At 41.1% G+C, this 21,448-nt stretch overlaps 1 protein-coding gene across 1 annotated transcript; it reads left to right on the top strand.

Moving 5' to 3' along the window:
• The first annotated feature begins 5,592 nt into the window (after positions 1-5,592).
• LOC143026913 (uncharacterized) lies at positions 5,593-7,190 on the top strand. Its single transcript, XM_076187697.1, has 2 exons — positions 5,593-6,387; positions 6,629-7,190. The coding sequence occupies exons 1-2, from the start codon at positions 5,984-5,986 to the stop codon at positions 6,936-6,938; spliced, it is 714 nt and encodes a 237-aa protein (XP_076043812.1). The 5' UTR covers positions 5,593-5,983; the 3' UTR covers positions 6,939-7,190.
• Positions 7,191-21,448: the final 14,258 nt, after the last annotated feature.

Genomic DNA, 21,448 nt, shown 5'->3' with positions numbered 1-21,448 from the left:
TCTTTGTGATAAAATGTACTTTTCTGCGAAAAAAAATATTGTAAATACTTAAATCCTTATATGTAAACTATTGAGGGAGAGCATTTTATAAGCTATTGCTTCCGCTCTCTCCTTTTCAACAGATTAATGTTTATATGTATGTATATATGTGCATCTTCAACATGCAAATGTAATGTGTAATATTTTGTCGAATAAAATTGAATTGAAACTGAATGAGACTGAATTCGAAGGTTCCCAACCAGCTTTCTCCTTCATCAGAAACAGTACTACAGCCCAAGAATGTGCTCAGTGTATGTCAATCTTCAAGATGGAAAATAAAGCTTATCCCAATTCCAAGATGAACATCAAGTCTGGCTCCCCTTAACATCCAATCAGTCTAACCCCTGTAATTTGTAAAACTATGGAATATATTTTCACTAGGACCATATTTACAGCGTTATCGACACATGTTTGTCTTTTTTTTTTCGGGGCTACAATTGTGTATTAGGGGATGTTCGCCCCTGTCTAAGCTTTCCTCCTTTTTTATTCTTTATTTTTATTATTTTTTATTTCATTCTATTTATCTATTTTGTTTTAGGATTTTCTCTCCCCTAAACTCCTCTCTCTCCTCTTTATCTTAATCTTACAAAAGAGCGTCCCAAGACACACGCTCTATTATCATTATTTTTCTATGGGTACTGCGGGATCATTACATTTGCACTTGTTTAGTTACGGATTCGAATCCTGCATTCTCCGATTCTCTGCAGCCCAAGAGCATAATAGAACAAAGGCTTCGAACCCATAACTAAGCGAATGCGAGACTACTTACTACGTTTCCAATTACGTCACTAGAGGTAATTTATAGAATCTAAACCAACACCACTAAGACCACCACTCCATAAAGATCCATTACAAATCCCACAAAATAGATGAGAGGATCCGAAGAAATATACTCAGACGGAATGTAAAACCCACCAACATTGCGAGCCAAACATTAGGTAAAAATAATAATAATAATAATAAAAGTGGCTCGCCGCATCCAAGCGCCTTGACCTTGTTACCTATCATTGTCCCAAGAAAACATCTAACCTCAAGAACAACAATTCCGCTACTTATCTTTGATGCAGCGTCATCATGTCGTGCATAAATTCTTTAGTCATCGCGAGGACTTTGGGCCTCGTACGAAGCACATATATCAGCATGACTTCAAGCAAACTCTACAGTAGGCGCCTCACTTGTCATCTTCAGAAAGGTGCGATTGAATTGCATGTGGTATCAGCCAAGCTCACGTTTCGCTCGTGAACATTTGGTAAAGAGGCACTATTATTACATTATTATAGTAAGTGAGAGAGACATGAGACGACTTTCAAATTTTAAAAGCCCTTTATAGACGTGGACGCCTAACCCCAACATCCAACCGAACGCAGAAAGCTTTCTTATCGAAAAAAGGAGACATGAATGACAAGTCTTGTCATATTGGTGCAGAAATTGACAGAAATGTTGGATAAATATAGATACGATGCCTTATGTGAGCTCTCACGGGAAATGAATGTGTTTGGGAACGGTCGTTCTCTTAGGGTAACATGAATATTGAATGGAAAAACAAGAGAGCAAAGCCAGTGACAACACCCGCCCCACCCGCATACGGATGTCGTTTAGGTCTGAAAAAAAAAGAACAGCGTTGCAACGTTTCATGCTTTCAGAGTTACTATGATATCTATTTTATCTAAAATATGACCCTAACTAGTCATGATTAATTTCAGAGAATCGTGGATGATCATTGTCAGTACAGTCCATGAGAACGTCCAACTATTGAGATAAGATGTCGGGAACAAGACTCGAATGAAAGTGGTGCAAGGTAACAAGATGGCTTCTAAAGTTCTGGAGTCGCATATCCAAAGCATCCAAAGGCGCCTTTCTTTACGACCAACTCGGTAGCGTCTTATCAGAAAGGCGGATTCCAGTCGGAAAGTCGCCTTAAAAAATCAGAAACTCGTATCAACATGAAATACTACCTCAATACTTGGTTTAGAGTGATATACTTTATATTAGGTTTAGTTATACGACACTAAGAAGTTATCATATTTGTTATATCTAAAGACATAACAAAATGTTATTTCAAAGACATCTAGTAAGTGCAGACTAAGCACCAAAATTGGTGCTACCTGGGTGGAAACATTAATATTCAAATGCTTATCTGATGTGATTGACTCAAGGGCTATAAGGGTGATGTACACAAGATCATCATATTAAGACAATAGGACAGGACTCGTAGAAGTGGATCTAAATTGGATAAATTTAGGTTTAAAAAAGAAAGAGGCATGAACTGGGTTACTAACGGTGTAGTTAACGAATGAAATAGACTTAGTAACCATGGAATAAGTGCTGAAACAATGGGTTGTTTTAAGAGAAAATGAGAGATGTTAAGGGACATGGAACTGCCTAGTGTAGGCCTTATGGTCTCTTGGAGTCTCCTTCATTCTTGCATTACTATTCGATAAGTACACTAACATCAGCAGTATAACAGTGAAAACGAAATAAACTATTCATTCATGTTGATTCAGTGACAGTGGCCTGTGTACCACAATTTAATCTGTGATAATCTAATATTTATCATTTCAACTTGATAAGATAAATCTGGTCACAATTGAGTGAACTCAAGGATATATGGGATTAGAACTGCTGTACACAGAAAAAGATCAGCCGTGCTGTTGCATATGAAGGCAAGACAACATTTGTTAAAAGCTTATAATTATATATCAGTCACAGTCATCTGCACGGTCTACGAGTAGTACCCATTCCTCTTGGTTCATATTATCTGTCAGCGGATGAAATGTTTTGTTGTTAATTCACCATTGATGTGGCAAAATAGTTTGGGATGGTTGTACAGTTTCTCGTCATTGTGGTGGTGCATGAAGTATGTAGACTTTATAAGTTCTTTTACCGTATCACACAAGTAAATTTAACAGCACCACTAAGTCCAACGAATTCCAACCACACTGTCAACAATAAAGGGATGATGACGAGTTCACTATTGGCTGCTAAGTACAGTTCTGCTAAGTATTCTATTCAACTTTTAAGTACAGTATGTAATGCCTGCACGTCCCAACATGTTACATCATGTGATGAGTTTGCTAGACTTAACAGACTATGGGTGTTCAACTTGGTTGAGAAAAGGAACTTCCTATTTTATTTAAAACCATCAGTTAATTAGTAATACTAGCCAACGAAAAATTTGCTCCAAGAAAAATTACACTTGATTTGTATGCCTTATTGTTCAAATAAAAAAAATATATATATATTAAAAAATATCACCCATGGTTCTTGTTTTTCAGTACACTCCAATCATTTTATGTTATTTGCGGTTCATTCCAGAAATAGGGTGTAGTATAGTAGAAACTAGTAATTAAAACTTATATAATTTCCACTTTCTATGAATTATAACTGTGCTGGCTCTGCTAGACTTCAAGATTACTTAAAAGGTGTAGAATGAACATATTTCTACAAACGACGGTACGCGGGAATATATTCTTTACCTGCAGCCTATGATGCTGAGAAGTCTTTCCTTCTGACCTTGGCCGTTACAATATTGTGATAGAGATATAGATAAAAATATTTCAATGTCACACTACGAAAGCCACAAGATAACGCTTATATAATATAATTGAAAAATACATATATCGTGATGGCCAGTTTTAGCTAAAATTAGTAGGGGTTTTAAAAACTTTTAGCCATTGTTTTGATATTGTGGTGCAAAACGAAACATATAAAAAGGAAATGTATACATAAACGTTACACACACACACGCGCCCAGGGCTGAAATAATTTCAGTATCGCTGCGCTGCGGGTTGTTACTCCAACTCTCGTGTGCAGAGAGTTGTGTGTGCGTGCGTGTAAGGTCACAGCATTACACATAGATCGGTCATATACGGACTCTGAGCTCTCTTACGGGAGGGAAATACCCGTCGATCACGGGCCAAACACGTGAACCAAAGACCATGGTGAATCATATATATATATATATATATATATATATATATATCTATATATATATGTGTGTGTGTGTGTGTGTGTGTGTGTGTGTGTGTGTGTGTGTGTGTATACAGTATATATATATAAATATATAAATATATATCTATATATATATATATATATATATATTCTACTTACAAATAGCTTATGTTGTTTCAGCTCAAACTTGACCCACATCATTTATAAACGAAAGCTATTCATCTTGTTTTAATTTGCGCGAAAACATTCATATTATCGGCTGAAAGAAACCTGCACAGCGAAGCTATAGCGATAATCCCATACCACACTCCTGGTCATATGGCCATTTCCCGAAGGTTGAGTGTGGTTTGAATTTTCCGCCAAAATCATCGGAAATTTAAAATTCCCGGCTCTGTGCAGGCATGCGCATTGTCGACCCCACCTCCCCCTCCCTATTCCCTCCCTTCTTACCCGGCTAGCTCGAGCCGGACGTCGCGTCACTTAGCATCGCGGAACCAGACGAGTCGGTCACTCCACAACCCACCTTCTTTTCATGCCGGTAAGTCTGGTTCCTGCTCGTGCTCGTGTGTTCTCGTAGGGAGCCCTACCTGTTCTCCTGCAGTTTTTCCCCTTCGGTGTTGTGTCCAGACACCTTTGGGACACCCCTTCTATGATTATCATTATTCTATTTTCAGACCAAACGCTTGTGTGTGGAATCCGGCTGCACAGCCAGGATCTCGTCAGACGGCCACCACGACCTCTGCTCCCGCCATGTCCCTTGTTTCTCACAAGCTGGCTTTAACCCCCTAGCCTGCGTTGTGTGCAAAGCGCGGGTTGAGGAGATTCGTGCTGCTCCTCCCAAAACCCGTTCCAAGCTAGCCGCCCTCGAACTTCTTCGGGAGGCATGGCGCAGAGCTCGGAAATTGAAATCCGCTGACGACCCCCCCCCCCCTGGTGTGGGCGGATCCGGCGTTAGGCGTGGAATTGGGCCTCGTTCGCCCTCGCCATCCGTCTCCCTATGTCTCCGAGACTTCCGTTGGTGGACAACCTGGGCCTCTCGGAGTACAAGGGGACGAGTCTGATGTTACGGAGTATGGTGTCCCCGAGCGTCCTCAGGCCTCTCGGCAGCCCCATACATCCGACCATCAAGGGTCCTTAAAACCCTTACGGCTTGCTTTGTCAAGCACCCCCACGAACTCGTCTTCCTCCCTAGTTCACTCACGTGAACCCGGCAGGAAATCTCGCTCGAAAAAGAGGTCTGCCTCACCGAGGTCCAGGACGCTCAGCTTGTCCCCACCCTCCACAGCCTCTCCCCCCAACTCACCCTCCCTTCCTCGCTCTCCTTTTCCTCGCCGTAAATCCCACAAGGGCAGGGAGCCGGGGGACGAAACGAGGGGAGAGGGAACTCTGGCTGCCCAAGTGGCTGCCCTCCTTCCGTCCCTGATAGGCCCCGTCCTTGAATCGGCCCTATCACATTATCCGGCCTTTCAGACCGCGCAAATCATAACGCACCCCTCTCCAGAGCAACCTCCTATTGAACCTACGGCTCTAGCCCCCCCTCCCACTCTCCCTCCTGGTCCTTCCCTCCGCCCCTCCGTGCCGGCGACAGGTATAGGACTAGAAGGCCCCTCTCAGGAGGAACCCCCCAATCAGACGTCCGTCGGGTTGGACGGGGTGGAGGACCACTACAGTTCTTCTTTACCTTATCCTCCTACCATGACGGACTCTTGAGTTCACCCCTTCTCATGGTGTGACCTTCCCCGGTCCTGGGAGTACTCGTTTGGAGAAGATCACAAGCTAGTGGCCTGGTCTCCCGACTACTCGCTACTGGAGGGCTGGAGGAGGAGAGATGACGTTATCCTAAAGTGGGCCAACGACGCGGAGGGGGCTAAGGTTCTATAAGATTCGACCCCTCTCCGCCCCGGCCTCCACGCCCTCCAGGATTTCCACCTCTAACACTCTGGACGCATTAGGTGCTCTCCTGGAGAACCCTCGTTTAAACCCTGATGGGCATATGTTTGTCGACAGGTCGGGGGACTCACCGGCGGTAGCACTCTCCCCAAACGCCTGGTTCCCGCAGGAGAAAGGGGAGAAAGCCTTAGACATCCCTGCTCTCGAGCGGGCCCAAGACCAACCCAAGACGGTTCCTCCTCGACGGCATATCCCTTCATCATTCCCCGTCGTCCTGCCACCACCCTTCGCGCCGGAGGGCCTGCGCGATTGCTTGTGGCACTCGGGCAGGGACCCCGCCCTCCCCCAGCAACTTAGTGAACCGGAGGCTAAGTTGCTGACGACGGAGGCCTCGACCAGACAAGACCTTGCCTCTACCATCTCGACCGTCACGGCAATGGCGATGATGAGGAACTGGCTGACGACGCTCGCCACGAGCTTTGAGGACTTCCCGCGGGAAGAATTGAGGTGAGTGGGATATTTCAATCTATAGAGGGTCCAGACCTGTCCTGGCGAGAGACGCTCGGGTAGCGTCTTCACCCAGGACGGAGCCTCTTGACTAGCGCCCGAGGACGAGGTCGTTCGGAAACGACCTCGGCTTCGCATATGTTATACGTTCTACAATTGAGCGATGTGACTTTATTACACCCTCCGGGGATCGGGATCCTTCTCGCCCTACTAATTTGATTCGCGTGTTTTCTGTATGCAGAGACACCCTGGCGGCACTCTCTACCGTGGCAGAGGGTACAGCCAACATGGCGTCATCGGCCCTACCCCCAGCAGCGAGGGCCTTCACCGCGGCTCGTCTGGCAGCTCGTCAGTCTGCAGCGCGGTCGGCCCCGGAGATAGCTCGCCGGGGCGTGGTGAGAGCAGCTCCCCTTTCCCGTGGTCTGTTCGACCAGGAAGCGACAGACCGCGTCTTCGCTACGGTCCCGACCGTCATCCAGATCCAACAACCCTCCCAACCGGAGATTCCAGGACTTCCTTCGGAGACACGCGATAGTGACCATCTCCGCTAGCACAGTTCTGGACTTCCTGTCTTGGCTAGCTGACACCACCAACAGGGCACCGGAAGGCCGACCCGGGCCATGCCCCCCACGCCCACAACATCAGAGGCCTCGCGGCATCGCTGGCGTTTCTCCGCACCCACTCTGTGGAACGGGTGCAGGACCTCGGGGGCTGGGCATCAGCAACTTCCTTCAGGACACGGTATCTCTACCACTCGATCACCCCTGTCCCATGTGTCGCCATGGGAACGGCTCCACCCCTCTTCGCAAAAGAAGGGGGGGCAAAGGGCGACCGAGGGGTAGGGGAAGGCCCAGGAACCGCTGAGCAAGATACAATATTCTACATAGAATTTATGCACTATGTGAATTGTACAATATTATTTTTATAAAAAAAAAAAATAAATGAATATATATATATATTGATATTGATATCGATATAAGTAAAAAAAAAAAAAAAAAAAAACAGGTCGAAATGGACATGACTTCTCCTATTCAACTTAAGCTAATCTATAGTCATGATGGTCAAGAACTTTACCATGTTGAAATTAATTTCAACGCTCACTGTGACTCAGGTCGAAATGACCATGACTTTTCCTATTCAACTTGAGCTAATCTACAGTCATGATGGTCGAGAATTTTACCATGTTGAAATTAATTTCGACGCTCACCGTGACTCAGGTGGAAATGGACATGACTTTTCCTATTCAACTTGAGCTAATCTACAGTCATGATGGTCGAGAATTTTACCATGTTAAAATTGATTTCGACGCTCACTGTGACTTAGGTCGAAATGACCATGACTTTTCCTATTCAACTTAAGCTAATCTGTAGTCATGATGGTCAAGAATTTTACCATGTTAAACTAATTCAACGCCCACTGTGACTCAGGTCGACATGAACATGACTTTTCCTATTCAACTTAATTTAATCTACAGTCATGATGGTCGAGAATTTTACCATGTTAAAATTAATTTCGACGCTCACTGTGACTTAGGTCGAAATGACCATGACTTTTCCTATTCAACTTAAGCTAATCTGTAGTCATGATGGTCAAGAATTTTACCATGTTAAACTAATTCAACGCCCACTGTGACTCAGGTCGACATGAACATGACTTTTTCTATTCAACTTAATTTAATCTACAGTCATGATGGTCGAGAATTTTACCATGTTAAAATTAATTTCGACGCTCACTGTGACTTAGGTCGAAATGACCATGACTTTTCCTATTCAACTTAAGCTAATCTGTAGTCATGATGGTCAAGAATTTTACCATGTTAAACTAATTCAACGCCCACTGTGACTCAGGTCAACATGAACATGACTTTTCCTATTCAACTTAATTTAATCTACAGTCATGATGGTCGAGAATTTTACCATGTTAAAATTAATTTCGACGCTCACTGTGACTTAGGTCGAAATGACCATGACTTTTCCTATTCAACTTAAGCTAATCTGTAGTCATGATGGTCAAGAATTTTACCATGTTAAACTAATTCAACGCCCACTGTGACTCAGGTCAACATGAACATGACTTTTCCTATTCAACTTAATTTAATCTACAGTCATGATGGTCGAGAATTTTACCATGTTAAAATTAATTTCGACGCTCACTGTGACTTAGGTCGAAATGAACATGACTTTTCCTATTCAACTTAATTTAATCTACAGTCATGATGGTCCAGAATTTTACCATGTCAAAATTTATTTCAACGCTCACTGTGACTCAGTGATGTCACGGTATGATGACGTCATTGTGATAAATTGACGTCACCATGTAGTCCTATGACGTCAATTTGTGTCCCTGTGACGTCACGAGACGATCCTATGGCGCCATGATCAATCCGGTGACGTCACAGTACAATCACATGATGTCACTAGGTATTAAACATATAGAAGTCCGCTTGTGGGTGACGAGACGTCACAAATTGCCATAGCACACTATTGGATGAAGACGCTCGCCACGGGCTTCGAGAACTTCCCGCGGGAAGACTTGGGGTGAGTTGGATACATACCGAGGGTCCAGGCCCGTCTTCGTGGGAGACGCTCAGGGAACGTCTTCACCCAGGACGAAGCCTCTTGACTAACGCCCACGGACGAGGTCGCTCGGAAACGAACTTGGCCTCGCATACTCCCTTTCGGTTTCTCGCTTACCCCGAGGATCTTCACGAAACTAGTGAGAGTGGTAGGCGTACGTTGGACGGAAGCAAGCGTCTCCACACTCATGTTCCTAGACGGCTAGTGGATGCATTTGCCCACCGGGGAGGGTGCATCGGCCGACATCTCAATGGCTCTGAGTGTGTTGGCGGACGTGGAGTTCGGGGTGGACTGGGACGGGTCTGCCCTTGCTCCCACACAGACTTTATTGGCTCGGGATTGAGTGGGACACAGTCAGCGTCCTTCGGGTGCTCCCCTGCGCCAAAAGAGCGTGCTTCTCTCACACGTCCTCCCTCCTTCGGTGGCGGGGGGGGGGGGGGCCTCAACTTCGCGACCCCGGCCCTTCCACTGAGCCGCTTGGGGCGCCGACGGCTGGTACGGGAGGTCGACAGGAGCATACTGCTTCTCCCGCGTGACCTGCCCGGGCCGATACCCTCAGCACTCCACAGGTTGTTGCGTCCCTGGCTTCGGTCGGGGGCCCTACGCCGGTCGCTGGAGTTTCTCCGCACCCACTCTGTGGAGCGGGTGCGGGACCTAGGGACTGGACATCGACGACTCCCTTGGGGACACGGTGTCTCTACCACTCAGTCGCCCCTGTCCCATGTGTCGCCATGGAAACGGCTCCACCCCTCTCATCTCAAAAAAGTGGAGGGGGCAAAGGGCGACCGAGGAGTGGGGAGGGGCCAGGAACCGTTGAACAGGATACAAATTTCGTATAATTTACGCATTGTGTGAACAGTGCAATGTTGTGCATGTCACATTCTTCGGCGTGGGTACTTGACGTTTCTGTCTCCCCTCTACTGAGTGATAAAATAAGTCTCCCATAGGAAAGACACACGTAATAACGGTTTGATTCAGGCTTCACCTCTCCTCCCACCTGTCCTCGTCTCATGCATAGCTTCGCTGTGCAGGTTTCTTTCAGCCGATAATATTTCTTTGTCGCGGCTCGTGCCGCTTAAATTCTTCTTATCGGCTTAAGAAACCTGCACAGATTTAGGGTCCCTCCCTCCTCCCACAGGCGAAGCCTTCATTTCTCATTGAAGTGACGCGACGTCCGGCTCGAGCTAGCCGGGTAAGAAGGGAGGGAATAGGGAGGGGGAGGTGGGGTCGACAATGCGCATGCCTGCACAGAGCCGGGAATTTTAAATTTCCGATGATTTTGGCGGAAAATTCAAACCACACTCAACCTTCGGGAAATGGCCATATGACCAGGAGTGTGGTATGGGATTATCGCTATAGCTTCGCTGTGCAGGTTTCTTAAGCCGATAAGAAGAATTTAAGCGGCACGAGCCGCGACAAAGAAATATTTTTTGTCTTGATCTCTGGATGACCATTGAGGAAATTGTTATTTCTCTATCGAAAGCACCGGCGGCCAAAATCTGCGCGATGACTTTCCGTAGCAACTCACGCGAGGCAATTTTAAATTCTTATGGGCACTTATTTTGGACCTTAGTGATGCTATAACGTCAGTCACCACATTATCACTTGCACGTTGTGTTACAGCTAATCAAATATACGAGTGGAGGAGTTAGTTCATAAAGTAGCCGGTAGGTGACAACGGCTCGTGTATCTTCAGCTTTTCTAACACAAAATCTGACCACTCCGAGTGTGTTTCAGGCCTACAAGATGAGGCAATGTATAAATATATTGGTTAAACTTGACAGTCTGTCCCTACCTATTACCAAAATTGACAAGAATCTCCTTCCCCCCCAAAAAAAAAAAAAAAAATTGAATAGTCATTAGTTTTAATCTCTGTCACCAGGGCTCGGTTTTCCTAGTTAGCCCAGTCAGAGAAATCAAGGAAATCATATTTAAAGAAGTAATTAGATTGTATAATTTTATTCAAATTTTTCTTCTTTGTGCATAGGAATTCTGCATACAAATATTATATGATATTTTGTGGTCTTCAGTAGGTCAAATGAGAATTAAATAAGTCAGATTAAGATGTTATAAGTAAATTTATCATTTAGCTTATACTGTGTTATATATACCAATTGTGTCTACAATCATACTATTTACATATGTAGACTTCAATTATTTACATAAACTTAATGATTCCTTAAAAAAACAAAAAACGAAATGATAATTACACACATTAAACTAGCAAATATATATTCACTTCTGTAAGCCATTTAAAGTAGATATAATGCATTTACATGAATTAAAAACAGTACGTCTTCAGGCTAATTCAGAATTTATCATCAGAACTTGCAATATTGTCAGACTCATTGCTGTAGGTTATATATTTTCATTCGCATCTGAGTTGTTGTTACAATCTACATTGGCAAAGGTCGGTAGAGGCAAATTTCTTTTCTTGCAAGAGCAAGTCTGATTATTGCATGAATTCTTTTGACACACAGAATAACCATGGTTACCTCAGATGGAGTTGGAGGATTTAACATCTACACATTACTGAGCATTACTCCATCTCCTAATTGCCAGCTATGATTTGAAGGACTGTGTGCTTTCAGATCCCTTACATTCAGCTGCCCCCCCCCCCCCCGGGACTAAGGTCTCAGGTAATCAGCTGAGTGTAGGTAAAAAAAAAATGTAAAAGAAAATGTAGATAATTTGAGACAAACAATATTCTTATAGCTAATGGCCTGCGATATAATTCAACAGATTTTACAGTTTGTATTCAATGTTCATATTGCAGAAAGGATAAAGGAAAACATTTCATATTTTGTTGATTCTAATGCAAAATATTGTCGATTGGGCCAGACTTTGTTATTATTAGTATCCGTCGGGTTACGGGCCCGCCGACTTTGTAAAACCCGAAATCAAAATAAAATAAAAACCGGCGAACTGCCGACAAGTGCTTGTATAACGATAAAAAAAGTGGGCCTAATGTTTGTACACAACATGCAAAGCTTGGTACATATTTTGTTGTGTGCTCGTCAGCCTGACCAGAGAGAAGGTATATAAAAAAACAACAACACTCAGACTTGACAACATGGCCTCCTAAAAGCTTATATTATTTTTTTCGCCCTCCGACATAAGAGAAGGGATCCATGGCGCCTATAACCCAATGAATAAAATAAGTCTGGCCTTACGGTACAATATAATTTTTTTATTTCTTTGTATTATCATTATTTTGTCAGCCTTGTGGGCGGCAAGTCCAATATAGAATTGCCGACATCCAGGCATGTGCTCTCCTCTCCCCACAATCCATGTGAGGGCCCCGGGTGCATTTATATTTTGTTCCAAACATCTTCTGTAGATAACAAGCTGATACGATGCTCGTTTAGAAAGCTCCTTTAGACTATCATCATTAGAGGGTAGAGCCTTGTCAGATATACTCAACAATCTGAATATGTTATAACGAGCATCATTTACATTTTCCTTTTGGCATTCTGTTTGGTTGGATAGGTGACAGACAAACTCCTGTTGCTCTGAGAACAAATCCTCTGGAAAATTCAAGTCTGCACCCAACCTCTGAAAACAACTGCCTTCTCAGATTTTAACACTGGAGGGGTTTCACTTCACATCCAGTGAAAACATATATACTAATAACAGCATGGCATCTACTAGAACCATGAATGTTGGGTATGTAAGGTGTATCAATGATACGTCTTTGAGTACCAGAACCAGTTTGGAAGTACAAGTGACTTGTATTGATAGTCACTGACTACTAATACAATGGCCAAATAGGCCAGTCAATAGGGGGTTGAATAAGGAAAAAAATTAAGGAAAGCTGCAATATGCTTTATTTTCTTCCTAATGTGGTTCTTAATATATATTAATTTTGCACCCCTCTACCTTCCCGGATTTAGCCGCCATTTTGAAAAAATGGCGAAAAAAACTGTTTTTTCCAAATATCTCGCTTGAAATGCATTTTACAGAGAAAGTAGTCGAAACAAAAAATAATCTACATAAAATTTCCTATAATATTTGTCCCTGTCATGTTTTCCATAGGTTGCACCGTTTTTGCGCTAGAGCTGTGGAAAGATTCACATATAATATTTTATACTTTCCATTTCCGAGTTTAGTCTCGAATATCTTCTCCCAAGGGTGTCCTTCCTCCTTGATTCTGGCTTAGGACAGACAGTGATTGCTCACTGGCGGAGTTACCACCCTTACACCCAACCATCCACCCAAAATGTGAAGTTATCAATTATAGTTATTGCTAGCCTATATCAGTTATCAATTTTATAGCAATTGTCTTGTTTGCTAGTACTTTTTTGCTTGTTATTTTGTAGAATTACAACAACAAGGAAATTGACTGTTGTCTTACAATATATTTTTTTCTGATTCAATGAGCTGTTTCACTTTCTGGCATTAGGAAGTTTTCTAACATGGCATCAAGAGGATCATCACAGTCATCTTCATGAACGATGATGTCAACATTTGAACATGACAGGCCCTTGCAAGAAGCACATATCATGGAACATTTTAAGCCTGCCTTTCTACAGCTGCAGGAGGTGGTCCCACAACCTTTGTGGCACTTGCAAGATACAATATTTATCAGTTCTGGTGGAGCAGGGTCTTTATCTGTAGTGACTGGTACCAGTCCTTTTGAAGTAGCCTTCCATCCCCACTGCGTAGGTGGCAAGTCATTTCCCAACCACTTCTGCACTTGGTGATAAGTACGTAAGGAATGAAATCTGGCTGCTGCATCTGTTGGAGGTAAAGAAGCCAAAGAGAAAATTATTTTGTTTAGCGCCTGGACAAAACACTGATATCGTGCATCACAAAGGGATTTGCATTCATTAGCTCCGTATAGCTGAATAATGAAAGCCTCGCCTACTTCAGCAATCTGTTCAGATACAGCAGATGAGTCTCTAAATTTACCAACAAGATCTTGCAGTTGTCCCCGTTTTTTCAATAGCTTTATGAACTTCAGTTTACCCTGTCTGAAGAAGGCTGAAGTAGTATCAGACCCACTAAATGCATGTAAGAAAAGGATGTTGTCCTTGATAACTGAACCAAATTTCATGGAAGATGGTGTGTAGAGTTTACTTTCTATATTTCCTTTACCTGGTTTTAACATATAGATATTTGTGTTTGATTCACCCAAGGCTGTAAGGATAATTAAGAGGTCTACATCTTCTCCAACTATTGTTACAGATTTAGCTTTGGTTGACTCTTCAATAGCAGTTGCAACAATCAGTGTGTCTGCATCTTCAATTGCTTGTTTGACAGTAAACCCCTCGTTGGTCAATTTAGTGCTAAGCATTGCAATAAGTCGGCTCTTATTTCTTTCATTTAGAAGAAACTTACTTTGGCTTAATATTGCTGACATTGTTTCCTGTGTCACGGAAACAGATCACTGGTTTTCTATTTTTGTTCACAGAAACAATAATATCATGTCCATATCTCTCTATCAATTCAGATTTTATGGTTTTATCAGTTGGTAGCTCACCCTCATATTCTGAAAAAATCTCACTGAAAGTAAACTGGCATTCCTCTCGATTTTCCTCCAAGTAGTTAAAAGCATGACTCATTGCCTCAGAAACCGTAGAGCTTTTGGGACGACCACGTTTCATACCAGAAGATGTTTGGTAGAATTTTTTCATGCAGGCTGAATGGTACCTTGCCTCAGGAGCAACTAAATCCACTACGTTACGTATACGAGTACATACTTCTTTGCCCCATTCATCTTTTCTCATTTCACCAGCTTTCAAAATAGTATCCTTAACATGCAGCATCTCTATACAGTGCACAGATTCACGATCACCTAAATATTTTTTGCTTTCTTTTTTCAAAAAGTCACTTGATGCATCTTTTCCACAAAAGTGACAATCATGAAGAAAATCAAACTGTAATTCTTGACTTCTCAGTGACGTTGTCGGCACTTGCGAGGTTTTCTGCCTTGCTTGGAAAGTTTCAGCTCTCCGTTCTTTTGTATACACTTTTCTACATTTTTCATGCACTTTCACACTTTTTAGTCCTTCTAACAGAGAATGTTTTCCGTCTTTCCACTTAATGCTATAATCAATCAGTGTCTTTATTCCTTTCTCTTTAACTTCTCTAGTCTCACCCACAGAAAGCTGTCCATCGCATATTAAACATTTCCCCAAAGAAGACATTTTGCACCAACAACTGCCTGGGGTTTCACTGAAGCTTTAACTATCTATTTTAATAGTTCTGAAACAAAAGAAAGACTATAATCAAGTTAGGAACTTAGATATTTTATTCAGTATAGCATACAAAGGAAATTATTATATGATCTTTGTGCACTGTAGGTATCAAATAAAGATAAACACAATCTTTTCGCACATTTAGCGCAAAAACAGTGAGGTATATCACAAAATTGAATAAAATAACTTTTGTAGAAAATTTTATGTAGAATAAATTTTGTTTCGATACATTTTTCGTTAAAATTAGTTTCTAGTGAGATATTTGGAAAAAACTTTTTGGTCACAATTTTTTCAAGATGGCGGCCAAATACGGGGGGGGGGGTAGAGGGGTGCAAAATTAATATGTTATTAAGTAAGGTGTTATAAACACATTAAAGCTTATTGCAGCTTTCCCTGATTTTTTTCCTTATTCGCCTTTTTTTACTGCTCTATTGACTGGCCTAAAATCCAACAGCTCAGGCCATGACATCTGTATCAGGACTCACTATAACACTATTGTGATTACAGCGTAGATCACTAACTTCAGCTACACACATAGAGATACCATCAGAAGAAGAAAGGCTATGGCATTATTTTGTTACCATGAGCAACAAATAAAGTGACATCTTCAAAGAGGGATGAATCACAGGTTGTTCAGTATGAGTACAGTAACTCAATTAGTATCTCCTTGTTCTTTACACACGGCATTTTTTGTAATTATCTGGGCACCTTTTGATCAGGTCTTATGATGTAATATATCTGAACTCCTTTAGATGCTCTTTTATCCCGATCAACGTGGGAATGAAAATTAATATAGCAATGAGTGACGATATTACAAGTTCTGATGATGAATTCTAAATTAGTCTGAAAATGTACTATTTTTTAATTAATGTAAATACATTGTATTTACTTTAAATGACTTACATAAGTAAATATATATTTGCTAGGTATGTGTAAATGATCAATCATGACCGTAAGCGCGCGCCATTTTTGGCGGGAACATCGACGACAAAAATGGCGTCTTTATTACTGACGTATCAAATTCACAACTAAGAAATACAGAACGCTATCATAATTTCCTCCCTGATTATTCGTTGAATTTTTTTTATATAAAAGAAATGAATAAATTCCGGTCAAATAAGAATATATATATATATATATATATATATATATATATATATATATATATATATATATATATATGTATATATGCACATATATTGTATATATGCACATATATTATATATATGCATATATATATGTATATATATGCATATATATATGTATATATGCATATATATATATATGTATATATGCATATATATATGTATATATTCATATATATATATATATATATATATATATATGTGTGTGTGTGTGTGTGTGTGTATACATATATGCATATATATATATTTACACACACACACACACACACACACACACACACACACACACACACATATATATATATATATATATATATATATATATATATATATATATATATATACAAACATAAATATATATGATACTAATGACCCACTTTCGGAAAATAATAGGCGAAAGTGGGTCATTAGTATTATTTTACCGATGTGGGACGACAATACTTTGTTGTGATATATATATATATATATATATATATATATATATATATATATATATATGTGTGTGTGTGTGTGTGTGTGTATATATATACATATATATATGTATGTATGTATTATACACTATATATATATATATATATATATATATAATATACATATATATACATATGTATATTATATATATATATATATATGTGTGTGTGTGTGTGTGTATTATACAGTATATATATATATATATATATATATATATATACTGTATAATATACATACATACACACACACACACACATATATATATATATATATGTATATTATACAGTATATATATACATATATGTATATATATATATATATATATATATATATTTGTGCAGGCAGGTAGGATATTTTCTTGTAGGCAGACGTGGTTAAAAGCTATTGAATATTCATTTTTTATTATCTTCTTGCGTATAGTCTCTCAACTAAACATACGAAGCAGAAAATAATGGATGCCTCCCCTTCCATGATGTACTCGTCACCGCACGAAATACAGGCTTCGTCACCACAGTATACACCAAACCGACAAACACTGGACTCTGCTCAAACGGAAATACCGAGTGCCCGAAGCGCTACCTGCAGTCCACCATCGGCGCTTACGTTAGAAGGGCCCTCTCACATTGCTCCACCTGGACACAGACCCACCAAGAATTGGAGAGAATCACACAAGTCCTTATCAACAATGGATACGCTAATTCAGATGTATCACAAGCAATACAAACACATTTAAACAAATGGTACATCGACGGAGACAAAAACACCACAAACGAAAGCAAACCTATAAGAATCTACTACAAAAGCCACATGTCCACAGAATACAAAGCAGACGAAAAGATCATAAAAGACATTATTCACAAAAATGTACTACCTACCGACCCAGCAAAGCACATCCAGATCATCATATATTATAAGACAAAGAAGACATTCCATCTAAAGTACGCAATCGCCCCAGCACAACGAAAGCAGATTTACAAGAAGACCATGTTGTATACCAATACAGCTGCAACAGTGAGGAGTGTGGGCCTCACTCTTATATTGGTATGACGACCACAAAGCTAACAAGACGCCTGACATGCCATTTGGGCGACGGATCCATAAAGTTCCACCACACTTAACAGACCATTAACAAGAAAAGATCTGGACCATAACACCACAATCATTGACAGAGAAAGAGATCCCCGAAGGTTGTTACTCCTTGAAGCACTCTATATCCAAGCAAAGCATTCATCAATTAACATCCAGGTGGAAGACCTACAGATATTGCCATCTATGAAAAGAGTGAGTGCTAAGAGGCCAACGAATCCCATCGCTTCGCTCACTGGGAGACCCCTCCGCGTGTGAAAACAACGCACGCTCATTGGCTACCTTTAACCAATGAACATCCAAATTTTCCACGATATAGTGTCCATGATCCGCACATCCCATATGTAATGAGCACAGAAAACTTGACCAAAATATCTGATGGATAGAGCACAAGAAAAAGCCAGAAGAACATATTGTAACACCTCTCAAGTAAACAAATTGAAGAACATTTTAGCAATTCCATATCATGAAAATTTTATCACCCTTCCTCAAATATTTAAAAGCTTTGGTATTCAGGTGATATTTAAGAACAACAATATTGTTAAGAACTATCTTATTAGGAATTCTCCAAATGAAAAAGAAGGATGTATCTACAGTATACCTTGTAAAGTGTGTTATTCTAAGTACATAGGCCAAACAGGAAAAGATTTAAACAAAAGGATTAGTCAACATAAATACAACATAAGAACGGGTCAAATGTCAAGCGGACTTTTCGTCCACCAAAAAGAGCTCTCCCATAGTATTGACTGGGAAAACACAAAAATTATTACATCATGTCATAATATTGTAGAACGGAACATATTTTGAAAATAATATGAGTTTAAGCTTAGGTTTGTATAAATTAGATAATTTTATTATTAAAAAGATTGTAAATAATTCTTCTGGAATCAGGTAACATTGGACCTTTCCCAGTTCCTCTACCACCTTGTACATATTGTGACCTTTGGTAATTTTTTGTATCCTGATGATGTCTTGAATAGACGAAAACGTTCGGTATTCATTTCTTTTATTTTCCAAGTGGTTTCTGCAAGTATTGTTGTCACGTGTGTTTAGTGATTTGTCGCATAAGTACCATTTTATTTTATTTCATTCTTTTTATTGCATTGTTTCATTGTACTTTATTTCACATTGTTGTATTTTATGTTATTTTATTATTTATTTTATTATATTGATTTCCTCCGCGTACAAGTGCGGAGTACATTTTTTTCAAATTGTTGCACAAATGTCAGTTTATCTTATTTTATTTTATTACATTTTATTTCATTGCATTTTGTTATATTGTATTGTACTTTGTTGTATTTAATTTTATTATATTGCACTTATTCTTTGTAAATTGAATATGTAAGGTGGTCCAATCGTTCGGTACTCGGAGTGACTGAAAGAGGAGGGGTACCCGGACAGCTTCGGCTGTGCGGAATACCTCTCCCAATTCCAACCACGGACAGTTAATAGCTCATGTGAACACTACATTCCCACACTCCTGAAGACGGTCCTAGGACTAGGACCGAAACGTCGGGCATTCAACTTCCTACTTTGAGTCTGGTGTTTACGCTTCTCCCCTTACAACATGGATCTCAGACTCCAGATCTTCGCACACACATATATATATATATAAAACATATTATATTTACTAAAAGCTTTTTCGCCATTATGGAGGAGGTAGCTAAGTCAGAGGCACGTACCTATTCCCACCCATTTCACTCCCCTCCCTCACTCTTTCCACCCCTCCCATCTCAGCTCCTCAAGGATGACGGGTCATCCCATCCATCCACTAACTGCCCTGGGTCAAACTCAATGCAGCAAGACACAGTACATCCACAGCAAGGCCGCTTCACTTAATCGGCAACCCCCCCCCCTCTCCGTCCCCTCATGCAGAGAAAGAGAAGACGAAGAGAAATTCCTTTGGGCTGCGTCAAGATATCATTCACACATAAGCACCCTCCTACCTTGATCCCCCATACCTCCCTTCCTTGCATAACGGTATCATCCATACACAGTCATTCTCTACTCACCCCTACCTCCCGCCTTGCTCAATAGACATTTCCCTCTTGCTCAGTGCTCTTTCACCTCATCCATCCATCTCATCCTCGTTCGTACCCTCAAGTTCACTTGCTCCACCTCTGCCTCCCATACCTCTTTTGCTAATCTTTCTTCACCTATTCTTTCCATGTGTCCAAACCATCCCAATAATCTTTCATCACCCCTATTTGCCATCTCCTTTTCCACTCTCGCTCTCCTCCTCACCTCCTCGTTCCTCACTCTATCCAACCTTGTAACGCCTACTATATTTCTCAGGCATTTCATCTCAAACACATTTAAACTTTTCCTTTCCGCCTCTCTTCAATTCCGAATCTCTGCACCATACAATGCCGTCGGCACAATCACCCCTTCATACAAGCTCCTCTGCATCCAGTTCCCTATTTCTCGTAATACTTTTTAATCCCTTAAGGCATTTACTCGCCTCTCTCATTCCACAATTTACCTTCACCTCCATTCCTCCCTTTCTGCCACATGCGACCCCAAAATCCATCCACGTCCTCCAGCATCTCTCCATTTAGACTTACTTCCAACTCACTGGCATCCTCTACCCTTATAATCTCATCACCTTCCTTTTACCAACATGTACCTTAAACTTTTTCCTATAGCACACATTTCCAAATTCCGTCACTAACGCTCTTAATCCCCCTCAGTTCCAGTCTGTTCCGAAACCCCAGCTTGTGAACTGCAATCTGTTCCGAGATCTCAATTAGTGAACTGGTTTTGCTGCCGAGACACCAACTAGTGAATACCTACTGTGAAGTTTATTACTTCATATGAACTTTATTACTTCCTGTGAAGTTTATATCTTAGAATAGTGACAAGTGATTGTGTTATGTTTCTTGTAATTGTATTCGTATAGCGTTATACAATTACAGGTATAAGATAAAGCGTAGTTTTCTAGTGATTTTAAATCAAAATAGTAGTCTGTTACTGTACTCCAAAGATAAGAATAATAGTATATGGTAAGCAGAGTAAGCTTAGTGCATTTAGTTTATTTAGTGACCGCTTTTGTTTTGGTCATTTATATTTTATCTTTGCCGTTTGTATTGCCGAAGGAGGAGCGAAATGGCTTGTGAAGGTTGTGTGAACCTGGAGGACCGTCTCAGGATGTGTGAGGAAGAAATTCGTCTTCTCAAGAGTGCGCTCTGTGACATGAGTGAATCCTCTTCACAACCTAAAAAGCGTTCCACCTCTTCCACTTCTGCCACTGTCGTGAGCTAGTGGCGCTCCATAGGGTCCCGTTTGTCGAGCCCGCGTTCGGTAAACGGGTGCCCTGCGGAGCAACCGCTAGTTCTAGCCAATTGTTTTGCTCTGCTGGATGATGAATTGGCTGAAAATCAGGAGTTCTTGGTGGTGGGTTCTCCATGGTGCGGAACTATGGCGACATCCTGCAGCGGATGACTAAACAACGTTGCAAGCTTGTATGTCAACCGGGCCGTGGGATCGGCGGTTGTACCCAGACCATCAGGGAGTAAAGGCGGACGAACACGGTTACGATTGTTCGTACGGGAAATAACTATTTGGGTAGGGTGAGATCAGAGGA

This window comes from Oratosquilla oratoria, chromosome 7, assembly GCF_046742065.1.
Source record: "Oratosquilla oratoria isolate Oo_2021 chromosome 7, ASM4674206v1, whole genome shotgun sequence".
Classification (NCBI taxonomy): Eukaryota; Metazoa; Arthropoda; class Malacostraca; order Stomatopoda; family Squillidae; genus Oratosquilla; species Oratosquilla oratoria.
This window is presented reverse-complemented; position numbering and strand designations above follow the sequence as displayed.

Bases quoted from the DNA above. Each gene is read 5' to 3' on its own strand.
- LOC143026913 (XM_076187697.1), top strand. From the start codon at position 5,984: ATGTTTGTCGACAGGTCGGGGGACTCACCGGCGGTAGCACTCTCCCCA. The intron at 6,388-6,628 runs GTGAGTGGGATA...TTCTGTATGCAG, and splicing joins TTCCCGCGGGAAGAATTGAG to AGACACCCTGGCGGCACTCT.